An 18451-nucleotide genomic window follows, 5' to 3' on the forward strand; every position below is an offset into this window, starting at 1 on the left:
TCCATCCACATTGGAGCAAATAGTGGGTATTCGTCGTTTCTAATGGCTGAGTGATACTCCATTGTATACATAGACCACATTTTTTTTTTTTTATGATAGTCACAGAGAGAGAGAGAGAGAGAGAGAGGCAGAGACACAGGCAGAGGAAGAAGCAGGCTCCATGCACCAGGAGCCTGATGTGGGATTCGATCCCGGGTCTCCAGGATCGCGCCCTGGGCCAAAGGCTGGCGCCAAACTGCTGCACCACCCAGAGATCCCTAGACCACATTTTCTTTATCCATCATCTGTCGATGGACACCAAGGCTCCTTCCACAGTTTGGCTATTGTGGACATTGCTGCTATAAACATTGGGGTGCAGGTGTTCCGGTGTTTCACTGCATCTGTATCTTTGGGGTAAATCCCCAGCAGTACAATTGCTGGGTCGTAGGGCAGATCTATTTTTAACTCTTTGAGGAACTTCCACACAGTTTTCTAGAGTGGCTGCACCAGTTCACATTCCCACCAACAGTGCCACTTTCTTATTATTCATGTGTTCACTGGAGAGGCTCTTTGAGTTTCTCACGAGAACTGTTCCTTTGCATTCACAAAAAGGCACAAGAGGCACAGCTTTCAGCCTGTCTCTGCTTTTAACTTTCCTTACTTGCCTCACTAAGCTTTATCATGCTAGCTTTTGATTTAGAGTAAGAAACAGGCGACTCTTCCCTTCACTTGAACACACAGAATCCATTGTAGGGGTATTAAGTGGTTGAATTTCAATACTGTGTCTCAGGAAATAGGGGAGGCCTGGGAGGGGGTGGGGAGAGGGATAAGGAAGCCTGGGTCAGTGGGTTTATCAATTAAGTTTGCCATCTTATTTGAGAGCAGTTTGTGGTCCCCCACAATTAGAGTAGCATCACAGATTACCACAACAAAAAAGTAATGATGAAAAAATGTGAAATATTACAAGGATTACCAAAATGTGACATAGAAACATGAAGTGAAACAATACTGTTGGAAGAATGGTGCCTCTGGACTTGTTCATTGCGGGATTGCCACAAACCCTCCATTTGTGAAAACACAATACTTTGCCAAGCACAGTAAAGCCAAGTGCAGTTAATGAGGTGTGCCTCTAGACATAATAGGAATCAGCCCTCTTTTATGTTTCCCTTTTTTGTTTCTGTCTTTTTTTCCCTAAAGGTTACTTTGGAAATGGGGGGCTCCTGGAGTACCTTTGTTCTGTATAGAAATACGTGATCTTTCAGTTTATTCTTAACCCTTGGGGTTAAACCTAGTAAGTCGGCTTGATATAACACCTCACACCTCCCCTAATGCTCCTCATTTCAAGGTGGGCTTTTTTTAAGGTTATGCAGATTTTATTTTGTGTTCTAGAACTTCAGGACAGCTTTTGTTATCTTAAATATCTATTTAATAACCATGATTGCACTGGAAAACAAATGATGTCTAAACATCAGTATACCCATATTAACCATGGTTGGGGCCATTGAGGATTAAGCTGATCAAGATAGAAAATATTTGAAAACTTGCTGCATACTCAGTGTCTGACGTAAAATCTTTCTCTTTCTCTCTTTTTTTTTTTTTCCCTATTTCTTGTCCCCCTCCCTCCCATTTGTAGGAGGCCCTCTTTGTGGCTCGCTTTAGTCCTCCGAGCTGTGGTGTGCAGGTGAACAAGCTGTGGTACAAGCCTGTGGAACAGTTCATCCTGCCTGAGGTATGGGGTGTAATGGAAAGGCTATCTTACCAGTGTGGTCCTTCACAGGCCTGGGTATGTGCTCGCAGGGGCAGGCGCTTGATATTTTGTTCCAGGACAGCTCTTTAGAGCAGTGGATGGGGCTACCAACTCTGTGTGCACTGAAATGTAGCACTTTGCACCGTACCTTCACAGAGCCCAGTATGAACCACACTCTGCAGACATTGTGTGGTTTAGTTAGTGGAGAAGAGAACTGCATGGCTGTTTTAGGGACAAAGGATAATAGATAGGTATGGATTGATGGAAACATAAGACACACATACCATTTGAATAAATCAAGTCGTTTAATTACTGAAAGATGGTGGGGGCAGGTAGAGGCTAGGCAGGATAATTACAAAGAGATTGGCCACATTTCCAAGATGAATACAACCTCTCAAGGTTGTAGAACCTGTCTGAAAACACAACTGTCAGCTTCTAGGTCCATCTAGGTCTAGTCTTAAGTACATGTGTCCTAGAGATCCCCTCATATACCTGCCAAGTGCCCGCATCAGCCTGCAGTTAAGCCTCAGCATGGTTGCAGAGGATTGCACAATTGGACATAAATAGATTACTCATTCATCTACCTTGGCCTTGCTAGGCTGGTTCAGTCTAGTCTGAGTACATTCCTCATGTCAGGGCTTTGGAGCCACAATAGGGGTCAGTTTCCCAAACATCTTTGGGAGTCACTTTAGGTCAGCTGTAGAGTTCATTCTGCACTGTCAAAGCTGAGCTAACACATGGAAGCTAGACCATTGACCAGCTCTGCTGACAAACCAAGAAACATTTTCCTACCATTGGTTTTGTGGTTCTGTTTGGTTTTGTGGTTCTGTTTGCATTATACAACACATCTTATAATATGCTATGGATCTTTAGTGTTGAGTACAAGTGGTTGAAACGATATATGTTAATTCTGTAGATGTGAAAGAGATCTCCTTTATTTCACCTGTACACGAACTTCTGCTTAAAAACATTTTTTTTGAAGATTTTATTTATTTGAGAGAGAGAGCACACGAGCAGGGGGAGGGGTGGAGGGAGAGGAAGAAGCAGACTTCCCGTTGGGGAGGGAGCCTGATGTAGGGCTGGATCCCAGGACCCTGAGATCATGACCTGACCCGAAGGCAGCCACTTGACCGACTGAGCCACCCAGGCACCCTTGCTTAAAAATATTTTAAATAAAAGCAAAACTAAAACATTCTGGAACAAATTTCCAATTTCTCAGTGTTACCATAAAAAAACACTACTGAACATCCTTATACTCCTTGGTATCCGTAACTGGTTATTTTCTTAGGATGAGTTGTTAGTTTGAACTTTATACACATTTCTAAGGCATGTGATTTCTTTCCGGAAGATGGTTTAGCAGCTTGTATAATTTGAGTTATCATCAGCATTATATGGGAATGCCAATTTTCCTGTGTCCTTGTATTCCTTTTAATCTCATGTATGAACTTTTTTCTTTGTTAAATGAAATATGCATCATCAAAAGTATCTTTTATTTTTAATTAAGTAGTAGTATTGGCTAAGTATTGGATCTCAGCTTTTGAAGGAAGCCATTCTTTGGTTTATTTATTCATTTATTCAGGAAATATTTGAGAAATTAGTATGTGTCAAGCACTGGGGCTGTGTGAGGACACAGTATGAGGATCCCTGCCCTTAAAGCAGCTTATATCCTAGAGAGATGAGAGGAGCTAACACTGATACTTGACCTAACTTCCTGTGTGCCAGGCATGGTTATAAGTGATTTTCCTATGTTAACTAAGCTCCTTGAGGATTGAAGCAAGTCATCAATGAGACTTTCTACTCAGAACGAGCATGGGCAGAACCTCAGGCTCTCTGTGGTTCCTAGAACTCTTCCCAAAGGGAGAGTCATGTTATTCTGAGGAGTCCAGGAACACTAGCATTGTGTGAGGTGGTATCCAGAGAGGTTTGAAGCCTGACGTGGAGTTGAAAAGACTTAGGATTAGCATGAGTAGGAAAGAGAAAAATGATGCACCAGGGAGCAGGTATTTGAGGGCACACCTGTGGCCAAGTGCCTGAGTGGGCAGCTGTGCCTGCAGCACGGGAGATTTGGAAACCCTGCGCCGTCCCTCGGAGTCTTGGTGGCCCTTGTGCGAACCATTCAGTCTCACCACCCCCATTCTCTCATCTGTAAGGTGGTGGAGCTGTGTGACCCAGTTGAGAGGCTTATTTTAGGGACTAAATGATTTTCGTACATGCAGAATGCTTAGAACATGCTGCCACATGCATGGTAAGCATTCAGTAAATAAATGCATACTGTCCTTATTCCTGCTGCTACTCATCTGGATTTGCAGGATCCGTTCTTGGAGAGTAGAGTTTCTGCAGTTGGGTCCATGTGCCTGTGAGGGGTGTTTAGCAATGTCCAGAGACACATTCAGTTGTTACAGCTGGGTGTGGAGTGGTACTGGCATCCAGAGGCCAGTGATGCTACTGAACACCCTACAACACACACAGAAGCCCCCACAACAATTATCTGGCTCAAAATGTCGATGGTGGTGAGCTTAAGAAACTATTGAAGAGGTAGGAGTCACAATGTGGGGCAAAGAGGAAGAAAATAAGCTTAATACTTCAGGCTAATCACAGTGTTACAGAGTCTGGCCCACTATCTTGGTCAGTCTTCTAGATAGAATTATAAATTTTGATTTACCCACAAAAATTATTACTTTCCCTTAGAATATCCTTGTTCTTAGGAAGTACATGTTGAAGTAATTCAGAGGTGACATGTCATGATACCTGCATTTGCTTTCAAGTGCTTAACAACCAACAAGAAAGAAAATATGTGTGTGTGTGTGTATACAGACAGAGATAAAGCAGATGTGACCAAATGTTAACAGTTGCTGAGTCTAGGTGATTTGGGCATTAATTTCAACTTTTCTATAGAGTGGAAATTTTTCAAAATAACACTAGAGTTGAGGCAAGGATGGTGTATCTAATAGGAGGTGCTAATGATGGGACAGTGAGTGTTCATTTCGGTTAAGATTTTTCATGCCTACAGCCTTGTGAGCTTTATTTCACTTTAAGCTTTAAGCTAAATTGACTTTTTTTTCATTACTTCTGAGTAATATTTTTTCTTTTAAAAACGTGCATTATTTAACAGTGGCTATACCCAGGGGTGAGGAGGTAGGATTATAGATGATTTGTATTTTCTTCTTTTTGTGCATTTTCTAAATGTTCTGTGATAAATACATATTTGCTTTATAAAAACAAACTCTTTAAAAAATTGTCCTTTTACACAAAATCCTACTTTTGTTGAAACCGTGTTTAATTGTACATAGATACTCATTTTTGTTGCTTCAAGCCTAATTGGGTTTATTAGCACAGAAAAAATGATAGTGATGAATGCATATCATCAACAAAGAATGACAAAAGACAGATATCATTTGTGCATTTTCAAGAGAGTAGTAAATGATTTCTTCATCATCTTATTCCCCCTGCACCTCACAGCCTACTGGAGTAACATGTCAGCCGTAAGCTTGTCAAGTAAGCAGAGCTCTTGTAGTGTTTTCATCGTGTGACTCATGAGAGCATAAATCTCAGTGGGAGCCACAGATTTAAATGCAGATCTCTCTGTGCCTCTCTTAAAATATTTATTTCTCTAATTTTGTATTTTCCTTATTAGTGCAGTTGAAACCTGAAACTGATTTCAATAAAAAGACTATTTTTGTTCACCTGAGTCACTAGAGACATCACTGTGAGCTGTTTGGGTATTTACACACTCAGTGTTTATAACAGTTGAAATTCTTCAGATGTAATCATTTACCCAGTCCACCAAAAATTAAGTGCAGAAATACTATAGATTTAAGCTACTATGGATGAGTAGCTAGATGAAAAGTTAGAAATATGACACAAAAGAAATGACAATATGTGGAAGGAGTTGTAGAGAGAGCATGCTTATGCTATAGATGAGATCTCCTTTTTCCAGCCCATACCGTGCTGTTTTTCCTAGCTTCTGTTTTGGTTTAATGATCTTAGCAAGAAATTGCCACAAACAAGCTGTTTCTCCTCCGAAGAGATCCTAGCTTTAGGGTTAGTTTGCATCAGAGAGTAGAAAGCAGGCATCTGAGAATCTCAGAATAGAGATCAGCTGTGACATGGAACAGGAATAGGTACAGGAAAGGGGGAGTAGTTACAGCTCCTCCCTTCGGTAATAACCGCTGGCTTCTAGAAGTGCAATGAATGAACCAGGACCATTTGGGGGGCCAATGAGTTTTTCTGGGAGTTACTCAGTGTAGTCCACATTGTTGATGTTGTATCATATCCCAGTCACAAGTTAACTGCGGTTCGGTGCCAGCAGGAGCCACCATGAAATACGTGAGGCAAGATGCCAAGTGTCAGTGAATGGACAGGACAGAGAATTACTTGTTTCATCATATTTTCTAGATTCGTAGTTTCAAGGTGAAGAATTTTTATTTGGTCATGGTAGCTTTTACTTTTGGTATCATTCACCTGAAACTGCAGTCACTAAGATTCCAGTGACTCTGCTGCCAGCTCCAAGGGACACTTTGTCCTTCACTTAGTTGATTGCATTTTTCTTTTAGCTTATATAATCTATATTCTTTTGGTTTTGCCACATCTAGCTCAGTCTTTCTCTCTATACTTCATTATCTCCTCTCTTGCTTTCCTCTTCATCATTAGGATTTGCTACCCAACTTTCTGTTTGTTTTACTCATTCTTCCCTGGCAGTTTTATCCATCACCTCCTATTTGCTAATGGCTCTTAAATCCAGCTATAGCCCACATTTCTCTTAGGTACTCCATATGTACTTCTGCCAATGGAGCTTCTCCACACGAGTATCCCAGGGGCATGCTGTTGGTAACATCATTTCCATCCTATCGTTCTCTCTCCCTGTATTTCAGTCTTGGGTATCTCCCTTTTCTCAGGCACCCAAACCAGAATCATGGGATTTACCCTCAACTCTCATATCCAGGCACTTACTAAATCCTATCATTTCTTTCTCTTAAACATATCTGGTATCATTTCTTCCAAACTTTATCACTATTCTGGCAACAACCTCTTTGACTTCGGCCATAGCACTAGACACATTGCTGGAGGCAAAGGAAACAAAAGCAAAATGAACTCTTCGGACTTCATCAAGATAAAAAGCTTCTGCACAGAGAAGCAAACAACAAAACTAAAAGGTAGTCTATGGAATAGAAGATGCAAATAGACACTTTTTTAGAAAAAAACATCCAGATGGTTAACAGACATGTGAAAAGATGCTCAGCATCACACATCATCAGGAAAATACAAATTAAAACCAGGATTAGGGGTGCCTGGGTGGCTCAGTCAGATAAGTGGCCAGCTCCTGATTTCAGCTCAGATCGTGATCTTGGAGTCCTGGGATCAAGCTCCACACTCAGCAGGGAGTCTGCTTCTCTCCCACTCTATGCTCCTCCCCAACTCACGCACGCTCTTGAACACTCTCTCTCAGATAAATAAATCTTAAAAAAAGAGAGAGAGAGAGAGATACTACCTCATACCTGTCAGAATGGCTAAAATTAACACGAGAAACAATAGGTTTTAGTGAAGATGTGAAGAAACAGGAATCCTCCTGCACTCTTGGTGGAAATGCAGACTGGTGCAGCCACTCTGGAAAATAGTATGGAGATTCCTCAAAAAGTTAAAAATAGAACCACCCTATGATCCAGCAATTGCACTACTAGGTATCCCAAAGGATACAAAAATACAGATTTGAAGGGGTAAATGCATCCCAATGTTTATATATAGCAGGGCTCAACAAGAACCATACTATGGAAAGAGCCCGAATGTCCATCCACAGATGAATGGATAAAGAAGATGTGGTACATATATGTAATAGAATATTACTCAGCCATCCAAAAGAATGAAATCTTGTCATTTGCGACAATGTAGATGGAGCTAGAGCATAGTATGCTAAGTGAAATAAGTCAGTCAGATAAAGACATACCATATGATTTCACTCATATGTGGAATTTAAGAAACAAAAGAAATGAACCTGTGGGAGGGTGGAGGGAAACCATAACAGACTCATAACAATAGAGACAAATGGAGAGTTGATGGAGGGAGGTGGGTGGGGGATGGGCTGGATGAGGGATGGGTATTAAGGGAGGGCACTAGTTGTGATGAGCACTGAGCACTGCATGTATATAAGTGATGAATCATTGAATTCTCCCGAAACAAAAATTGCACTGTATGTTAAAATTTTTTTTAAAAAATTTATCACTATTAAAGTTTTAAAGGAAAGTATACCAAGGGCAGGAAGCTGTTTGTCAGGAGAAAGACATATGATTAACCCAAAGCAGCTCACGTTGTCAAAGGTCTAGGAATTAGCTTTTGGGTTCTAGCACTGACCTTTAAAGTAGTTCACTTAGAGAAGATCAGAATGTCATTGAATGACACTGAATAAATTCTCTGAAGAGCAGTTTGTAAACCAGAATGTCCATTCATTCATCTTTAATGAGTAATAGCTTATTAGATTTGAAAGTAATGACCCCTATCTGGGAACCTCTTTACTGAGAGGTCAGGCATCAAAAACCCAAATCAGAACAGTGCTTGGTTTGATCATTGAATTTGACTAGAATAGTGGGATGTGTTTGTTTTAGAGATCTGGCTCATTCAGGTAGGGTGTGACTAGAATGCTTTTTATCTTCCAATTCCTGCATTTCTTCCATTGGACATTGCTACATTGCCAAAATTTCTCTCTTAACCCAGCTTTTTTATAGTGGCCACTTGATACATTGTTTTAAGGTAGTGATTTTACTAATGAAGCTTCAATCTCAGAGCTCTTCTCAGTTATTAGAGACATTGTTCCTTTTCATGTAAGCATTAAATTAGTTCAACTCAGAAGACAGTCTTTTTTTCTTTCTTTTATTGAGGTATAATTGACATATATTAGTTTCAGGTATACAATATAATGATTCAGTATTGCAAAATGATCACACTAATCTGGTTAACATCCATCACTGCACAGTTACATTTCTTTTCTTGTGATGAGAACTTTTAAGATCTGCTCTCTTAGCAACTTTCAAATATACAATACAGTATTATTAACTGTAGTCACCATGCTTTTTCCCCAGGACTTACTATTTTACAACTAGAAATTTGTACCTTTTCACCCCCTTCACCCATTTCACCCAACCCCCGCCTCTGGCAATCACCTATCTGTTCTCTGTATCAGAGTTCATTGTTTTGTTTTTTGCTTTTTGAAAATCAAATGGTATTTGTCTTTCTCTGTTGGACTGTGCTCACTTAGCATAGTGCCCTCGAGCTCCATGTTGGAAATGGCAAGATTTCCTTTCTTTTTATGGCTGAATAATATTCCTCTGTGTATGTGTGTGCGTGTTTCTATGTTTGTGTCACATTTTCTTTATTCCTTCATCTGTCTATGGGCATTCAGGTTGTGTCCATATTGTGGCTGTTGTAAATGTCCTGCAGTGAACATGGGGCTCAGATGTCTTTTCAAGTGAGTGTTTCCATTTCCTTCAGATAAATACCCAGAAGTGGAATTACTGGATCATAGAGTTGTTCTGCTTTTAATTTTTTTGAGGACCCTCCGTCCTGTTTTCCACGGTGGCTGCAGGGATCCTCTTTTCAGTACATTCTCTCCAGCACACTTGTTATTTCTTATCCTTCTGATAGTGGTCATCACTCTGATAGGTGTGAGGTGATATCTCATGGTAGTTTTGATTTGCATTTCCTTGATGATGAGCGATGTTGAGCATCTTTTCATGTACCTGTTGGCCATCTGTATGTGTTCTTTCGGAACTATTCGGATCCTTTCCCCATCTTTTAATTGATTGGTTGGCCTTTTGCTGTTGAGTTGTGGGAGTTCTTTATATCTTTTTGATAGTAGCTCCTTGTCAAGTACCCGATATGCAAATATCTTCTCCCATTCTTAGGCTTCCTTTTTGTTGTGTTGATGGTTTCCTTTGCTGTGCAGCAGCTTTTTGGTGTGAGGTAGTCCCAGTTTATTTTTGCATTTGTTGCCTTTGCATTTGGTGTTGAATTAAAAAAAAATCATCGCCAAGACCAGTGTCAGGGAGCTTCCCGCCTAGGTTTTATACTAGGAGTTCTATGGTGTCAGGTCTTATGTTCAGGTCTTTGATCTATGTTGAGTTGATTTTTGTGTGTGGTTTAGGGTAGTGGCCCAGGTTTATTCCTTGCATGTGGCTGTCCAGTTTGTCCAACACCACTTATTGAAAAGACTGTTCTTTCCCGAGTAGTGCATATGCTTGCCTCCTCTATTGTAAATTAGTTGACCGTATATGTGTGGGTTTATTTCTGGGCTCTCTCTTCTGTTCATTGATCTACATGTCAGTTTTTATGCCAGTATCATACTGTTTTTGATCCTATTAGTTTTGTAACATAGTTTGAAATCAGGAGGTACAACCCTTCTAGTTTTTTTGTCCTTAAGACTGCTTAGGCTATTTGCTGTCTTTTGTGGTTTCATCCAGATTTTAGTAGTCCTTATTGTATTTCTGTGAAAACATCATTGGAATTTGATAGAGATTGCATTGAATTTATAGACTGCTTTGGGTAGTATGGACATTTTAATAATATTAATACTTCCAATCTATGAGCTTGAATATCTTTCCATATATTGGTGTCTCCTTCAGTTTCTCAGAAGGCGATTTTAATTTCTAAATAAGTGCTTACTTCTTCTCACTTAGACTTCTATAAAAGTGCACTTACCATTTCCCCACCAGCCTACCCTGATGCTGTTCTACTATTGGAGTGACCTTTTTTTAAAAAAAAAGATTTGATTTTATTTATTTGAAAGAGCAGAAGCAAGGGGAAGGGGAGAGGGAGAAGGAGAAGCAGGTCCCCGCTGAGCAGGGAGCCCCGACAGCGTGGGGGGCGGGCGTAGGGGAACCCCTGGGATCATGACCTGAGCCTCAGGCAGACACCTAACCAACTGAACCACTCAGGTGCCCCTGGAGTGGACTTTCTAAAATTGCGGTTAGGATTGTGTCACTCTTGTGCTTGTAAACTTAAATGCTTTCCCCCTGCCTTCAAGATGAAGGACAGACTCTATGCCACAGGCAGTGCAGACTGGGGCTACTCTTTTTTACATCTCCTTTCATCAGCCTGGGACTTGGGTAGTACTAAATGCTTCACACTTTTCTGAACACGCAGTGCTCTTAGGGTCTGCCTTTTGGTGAGTTCTTTCATCCGCCTCTCCCTTTCCTGATTCCAATGCCTTTAAGATTCTGCTCCATTCTCACAGTCATTTGGAATCCTGGCTGACCTCCTAAGGCCAAATGACTTTCCTTTGTTGCAGACCCTTTCAGGGCATATTATGAGGATTTGAAGATAGGAGCTATTTCATTTCACTCTTCTAAATCTTTGTGTCGCCCACAGCTTGCTACGTTGTAGACATTTAAAAGTTTAAATAATGGCTTGCATCTAGAAGAATATGGACTCCAAATTTATTTTGTTGTACACATATGTTTAGTTTAAAAAAATGTTTCCCAATCATAAAAGATGAAAAACGTATGAGAGGAATACATATTCACTGTTGAGAACTTGACAAAGTATAGAAAGTTTAGAGGAATATGATGATATCCATCTGTTTCCCAGCATATATGGTATATTTCTCCCTAGACTTGTTTTTTTTCCTCTGTGCATATACCTCTAAGAACACTGTTTTTAGGGAATTGAGATTCAAGGTCAAGTTGAATAGTGAGTTAAGGCCTCCCAGGGAGAAAATAGAAATAATCCGCTCCTGTTACCAAGATAACACAATGAGATCTTTTAAAGGGGACTCCGCTTTCTGCATTCCAGCCAATGATCATAAAGCTCTGCTTTGCTAAGCAGAGACCCTGCACTTAAGTCATCGTTAACCCTCAGCACAGCCCTGTGAGGTGGGCATCATTTTCCCCATGGTGGAGGTCAGGCAGTGACCACCCGCAGCGTGTCTGTGATGCCTGCTCTCAGGAACCCTGGGGCTTCTCAAGGTGCATAGGAGCCTTACCAGCAACATAAATGAAGAATCTGGTAGCTGAATATAAAGTGACAGACTGCCTGAGGAATCCCAACTCTTAGTGTTTTTATCTGTTTTGTAGATGAGTTGTAATACTTTACAAAGAGTTTTCAAACCACTGGCCTAGCTTATTGGACAAATTCAGTTTTATATGGTATCCTTATAATGCTGGCTAACTGAGACATTACTGTAAAACACTTTATCTCTTAATTTTAATATGTGAAAAATTTTAAAGAATATTAAAACTGTATCTTTTGTCTCATGCTCTAGACCAAAATTCATTCCAATTCATTTTGAGTTTAACATTATTTATTAAGTAACTATTTTTCGAGTGCCTGTTCTGTATGTCAGGCCATTCTAGGTGCCAGGGATATAGTAGTTAATAAGACCGACAAGATCCCTGCTCTCATGGTGCTTGCATTCTAGTGGGAACAGTTCGTTGGACAATAGGAACATAAACAGTAAATATCAGAGTGATAAGTCTTATTAGGAAAAGAAGACAAGCTGATGTGGTAGAGAAGAATTGGGAACTGGCTGCCTTCTGTTGGATCCCTGGAGCAAGCCAGAGGAGCTGACAGTTGGGTATGGCCTGAGCGGTGCAGAGGAGCAGCTGAGCACCCATGGAGAAATTAGAAGACACTAGAATTTAAGTGTGTAACAAACCTTGGGGCAGAGGAATACAACTTTCTAAGTTCAAAATTTAATAGTAATAATCACAAACAAAAAGCTTGCCAAATTTGACAAGATAAAACTTATAGACCTTTTAATTTAAAAAAAAAGTTAAGTGGCAAACAATTCTGAAAAAAAGCACTTTAGCTTATAATATACACACAGAATTATTTATTACAAGATAACAAGACTAATAAGAAAATTAGAAAACTCAGTAGCTAAATGGCGAAGAAGCATGGGTCCGTAATTCCCGGGAGAGACTATATAATTTATAAACATTAGAAATCAAAAGAAACGCAATTAAATGAGGAATCATTTTTTAATGTACTAAATTGAAACTTATTTGCTTTCATCAATATCCCATACTTGGAAGAATACAATGGAGGTAGTATTTTTTGAATTGGGAAATTAGTATAATTAACTTTTGAAAAGACAGTTTGGCATTGTGTCCCAAAATCTGTATAAAATATCTCTATTTCTTTCTTTTCCCCATAATTTCACCTCTGAATGTATTTTGAAACAAAACAAGTTATTAGGGAAAAATAAACATTTACACCAAAACACAGCTTCCTTAGATATTTGTAGAGTCTCAGTGTCTGCGGGTGGGGAACTGTTTGTGGGACTCAGAATGCATGTACTCGAGGGCACGTGAGTTAGGTGTGTGTGGTAAAGAATGGTTGTACCAGCTATGGTGGTGTCAGGTGTAGTGGAAAATGCAAGCAGCAGTGTGCACAATTGTCTCTGCACTTTGTACTTGTATCTTTAAGATGTGCATGGGAAAAAAAAAGACTCATGAATATACACCAACATTTAACAGTGTTGTATGTTAGAGTGGGGGATAAAATTTTTAACCAATAGGTCTTAGAAAAAAAATTAATTTTTCTTTAAAAACTTAAAACCTAAATGACAACAATAAAGAATTCAACTCACTTCATCTTTCCACAAAAAGAGCTTCGAAGGTACCATTGTGTGGGAGAGCCAAGACCTCCAAGGCCTTGTGTCAAGAAATCTCCACAAAGTGACTGTAAATGATGGTGGGGGAGTTCTCCGAGTCATTACAGTAAGTCATCCTCTCTTCCTAAGGCTGTTGAGCATACTTCAGCATTTTTTAATATATAAAAAGTGTTTTTAACTTTACTTTTACATCACCCCAGGGAATGTGGAGCAATGGATCTTGGGTATTTGAGAGCAAGTACAGCAAAAAATGTTGAATCATCATAGTAAAAACAAAGAACTCAAATGTTCTATGATTTTCTCACTCTAGCGTTAGTAAACACACAGTTTTGCCTTAAGATTAGTGCATTTTAGGGCAGCCTGGATGGCTCAGCAGTTTAGCGCTGCCTTCAGCCCAGGGCATGATCCGGGAGACCCAGGGTTGAGTCCCACGTTGGGCTCCCTGCATGGAGCCTACTTCTCCCTCTGCCTGTGTCTCTGCCTCTCTCTCTCTCTCTCTCATGAATAAATAAAATCTTAAAAAAAAAAAGATTGGTGCATTTTAAAAAGTGTGATATTTTATTTCTCAATAATTTTTAAGCTAACATTTTTTTTTTCAAGCTTTTTAAAAAATTTTTATTTATTTATGATAGTCGCACACACACACAGAGAGAGAGAGAGAGAGAGAGAGGCAGAGACATAGGCAGAGGGAGAAGCAGGCTCCATGCACTGGGAGCCCGACATGGGATTCGATCCCGGGTCTCCAGGATCGCGCCCTGGGCCAAAGGCAGGCGCTAAACCGCTGCGCCACCCAGGGATCCCTTAAGCTAACATTCTTGAAGGACACTTGCTCAATAGTTTTCAAAATATTCACTCATCCTTAAAGCAGGATATTTGTTAAAATAGCATAGACCACAGTACTTGAAAATGAAAATAAGATGGAGTTTTTACTTTCATTTATATTGCTGAGTTTTGTTTTGGTTTTTTTTGAGATTTTATTTATATATTTGTTAATGAGAGAGAGAAAGAGGCAGAGACACAGGCAGAGGGAGAAGTAGGCTCCATGCAGGGATCCCAATGTGGGACTCAATCTCAGGACTCCAAATCACACCCTGAGCCGAAGGCAGACATTCAACTGCTGAGCCCTCCAGGCATCCCTATTGCAGAGATATCTACCTCTTATTTTTCATTTATTCATATTTGCTTCAAATTTAAAACAGTTTGATGAGTAAATATCTCCAAGTAAATGTGGGGATGATAAGGCAGACTTAAAATGATGAGCCTTAAACAAGTGGCATTTGTGGTGGTGTCACAAACACAGTCTCGTCCTCCTTGAGCTCTGGTGTGATCATTCAGAAAGTTCTTGGCATCTCAGATCAAAAGCTTAGTCTATTTTTTTTTTTAAGATTTTATTTATTCATGAGAGGGACAGGGAGCCTGACGTGGGACTCGATCTCAGGACTCTGGGATCATGCCCTGAGCCAAAGGCAGGCACGCAGGCAGGCAAGTGCTCAACTGCTGAGCCACTCAGGCTTCCCAGCTTAGTCTATTTTTATTAACTATTAATCTTCATGTGAATTAATTCTTGAATTTGAAATGAACGTTAGATGGTCTGCTGTTACTTGTTTCGAAAACCACTCCTGGCCCACAGTGGAATCACACTCCAGTGAGGAAGAAAGACATTAGATCACAGATTCATATATAATTACAGACTTAGCCTTGTGGGTTGTGGTTAGGATCTCAACCTTTATTACGAACAGTCCTTTATTTACAATCAAATGTCTTAGGATATTTAATTATAGTTTTATTCTTTTCTTATTTCCAAGGCAAGTGCCTTTAACATGTCACCTCCTTTTCTATTTATGAAACTTAAAAATATCCAAAATGTGCCAGAATCCTTTAGTTAATTAAGTTGGTTGCACAAAAGGAAACCAGATGACTTCTGAGTTGAAGACTAGATTCAAATGGAAAAACTCAAATGATCTACTTGGGATAAATATGGTTGTAGAGGGCTAAACATAGCTTACACACTCAGCTAACCTTGAAGTCTGGTGACTTGGTAGCCTCTTCTAGGAAACCCCACGTACAAATAAAGGTTTCCATCATAAATGCATAAAGCTGAAAGTGTCCCTGAGTCTTGCTGGCTTGCCAGCAAGCGATAATGTCAAAAACTTAAAAGCCAAATGGTGACCTTTTAGAAAGAAGTTAATAAAAAGTACCATCAAATTCTAAACATGCCAAAACAGTGTAGAGTACATGATGAAAAAATACAGTATACAACCTTTCCTGGCTCAGCAAAGCTTTGGTAGTTTCCTCCATATTGAAAACCGTATTTTCAACTAAATGACAAATTCCCACAATCACATCAGAACCGTGTCTCTCGATAGCCCTAAAACACTGCTCTGTACAGTATGGTTTATTTCAAAGGGCTATTCTGTGTGCAGTAGAGCAAACTTTAAAAATGTGCCTAGGTGTATTTGAGAGTGGCAGTTTTTACTCTCCAAGAAATCAAAGGTGGTAATTTTAAGTGGTAGGATTATGGTATAAAATAGTTGGGTTTTGTACTATTATGGTAGCAAGTTTAAGAATATATGATTCTGTGTAAGTTGGAATTCTGAACACTGTGGACTGCCATGTATACCTCATCTTTAATATTGTAATCAGATAAAAATAGGAGAATACTGATGTCATCCTGATTGTGTAAGTCTCAGATGGATTTATCTGCTGTAGAGTCACATTATGAATTTTGCCAAATCAGTTTTAAAATAGAAGAAATGTATTTTTAGTAATGAAACATTGAGCACTTCTGTTCTTGTTGCTTTCAGGCTGGGGAGGGCGCCTTGCCTCATGAATTCATGGAAGGTGTGGAGGGAGTTGCAGGTGGTTTTATTTACACCATTCAGGGTAAGTTGGCTGCTTGAAAGAGTGCCCTGAATCTCATGCACCTAATCTAACTCTATACTTTGACATAAAAGGTGATTTTTTTTTTGTCATTAAAGAAAAACATTATTGATATATAATTCACGTACACTTAACCCTTTTAAAGTGATTAAGTCACTGGTTTGCAGTATATGAAAACATCTCTACTAATTCCGGAGCATTTCCATCACTTCAAAAAGAAACCCTTTGCCCACTGGCAAGCACTCTTCATTCTCCCCTCCCCAATCCCCTACCAACCATTAATCTTCTCACTGTACTTTCCGACCTTAAATGTAAGGATTTATTTCTGGGCTCACAGTTCTTTTCTTTTTTTTTTTTTTTTTTTTTTAAGATTTATTTATTTGAGAGAGTGAGTGCACAAGCCCGAGGAGCAGAGGGAGAGAATCTCAAGCAGACTCCCTGCTGAGTGTGGAGCCCAAAGTGTGGCTCAATCTCAAGACCCTGAGATCAGGACCTGAGCTGAAACCAAGAGTCGGATGCTTAACTGACTGAGCCACCCAGGCGCCCCTGAGTTCTCAGTTTTGTTCTTTTGATCAGTTTTGTTCTTTTGATCTACCAACACTATGCTGTTCTTGATTATGTGACTTTGTCGTAGTATCTGACATCAGGAAGTATGAATCCTTCAACTCTGTTCTCTTTCAAGATTGTTTTGGCTATTCTGGGTCCCCTGCATTTCCAAATGAATTTTAGGATTAGCTTTTCAGTTTCTGCGAGTGATCCACCTGGGATTTTGAAAGGGGTTGCACTGAACACGTAGATCATCAGGGAGCGTTGCTGTTCAGACATTAAGTCTCTGATCCATGAATGTGGATGTCCTTCCATTGACTTAGGTCTTACTAGTTTCTTTTAGTGATGTTTTGTGATTTTCAGAGTATAAGTCTTCCATTTCTTTTGCTAAATTTATTCTTTGGTATTTCTGCTTTTTGATGTTATCATAAGTGGAATTGTTTTCTACACTTCATTTCTAGGTTGTTCATTGCTAATATATAGGAATACAATTGATTTTTATATATCAATCTTGTATACTGTAATTTTGCTGAATTCATTTATTAAGTTACTAGTTTTGTGTGTACCTTAGGGTTTTCCATGTATAAGATCATGTCATCTGCAAATGGAGGTGGTTGCACTTTTTTTCCTCCAATCTGGATGCCTTTAATTGCTTTTCCTTGTCTGTCATGGCTTGAATGTCTACTACACTGTTGAGTAGAAGTGGCCAGGCAGACGCCTTTGTCTTGTTCCCGCTCTTAGAGAGAGAGAGCATCCAGTCTTTCACCATAAGGGTGATCTTGACAAATCAGTGACCTTGGACTTCATTGAGCCTGGGTGGCTGTCTTTGGTTTATCCTCCAGCCAGGTAGGGACTTCTACAGAACCACTGGACCATGGCCAGATGGCTGTAATGGGCTTAGTGCTGCTCATCAGTCAGGAGGGAAGAACCTTTGCTTCCCTGACCCCACAATCATGGCGTGTCTGTGCTTCTGTTGGAGACGGTGTCAAGGACTCAGCTTCTCCTCATAATGTGAATATTTAAACATAGGCTCTAGGAGAGGGATCTAGGGAGAGGGAGTAGCAGACTCCCCAATGAACAGGGAGCCCCCATGTGGGGCTCAGTTGCAGGACCCCGGGATCATTATCTGAGCCGAAGGCAGATAGTTAACTGACTGAGCCATGAGCCACCCAAGTGTCCTTCTGCTCTCATCTTACTACAGCTATTCTCCTGTTACTCCAATTTTCTAACTTTTACTTTCCTTCAAGTGTTAAATTGTATATACTTATCTCTGTCTTTAAAGTAAAAGGATATTACAGTAGAATGTAAGAGCTGGGACACAAGGTCATTAAGGCCTGGGTTTCTCGAAGGGCAATAGTCTGTGGTCCACTGGCGTCAGACTTGTAGGAAGACACATGTTAAATACAGCCTTAGGCCACATCCCAGACCTGCTGAACATTTAGATTTGGGGCACAGGACTGTGTCAGTAAGCAGTCCCCAAAGTCACTGATGCAGTCCACCTCCTCCTCCTAATGAGAGGACAGGCCTGGAAATGTGCAGCTTGTGCAGTGCTCACAGAGCAGCAGAGAGAGAAGTCCAATCTCAGCCTTCAGCTGCCCACGCTGCACCCCCCGCCCCCAGCTTTCCCTTTGTGGTTCCAGAAGGTGGGGCGCCAAACGACTCTGTTGTTTCCTCACCCCTCAGCCACTCAATTTATTTTT

The 18451-nt window shown here is 40.2% G+C and overlaps 1 protein-coding gene across 2 annotated transcripts in view; it reads left to right on the forward strand.

The window, feature by feature from the left end:
• The window catches only part of B3GALNT2 (beta-1,3-N-acetylgalactosaminyltransferase 2), a 55991-nt gene that overhangs the window by 29934 nt on the left and 7606 nt on the right, over nt 1–18451 (forward strand). The window contains exons 5-7 of one of the 2 annotated variants that reach the window (XM_026008777.2): nt 1613–1708; nt 13321–13431; nt 16130–16208. In XM_026008777.2, coding sequence (XP_025864562.2) covers nt 1613–1708; nt 13321–13431; nt 16130–16208 — 286 coding nt within the window. The remainder of the gene's footprint in view (nt 1–1612; nt 1709–13320; nt 13432–16129; nt 16209–18451) is intronic. The other variant, XM_072755934.1, reaches the window with a different exon arrangement.

Source organism: Vulpes vulpes, chromosome 4 (assembly GCF_048418805.1).
Source record: "Vulpes vulpes isolate BD-2025 chromosome 4, VulVul3, whole genome shotgun sequence".
Classification (NCBI taxonomy): Eukaryota; Metazoa; Chordata; class Mammalia; order Carnivora; family Canidae; genus Vulpes; species Vulpes vulpes.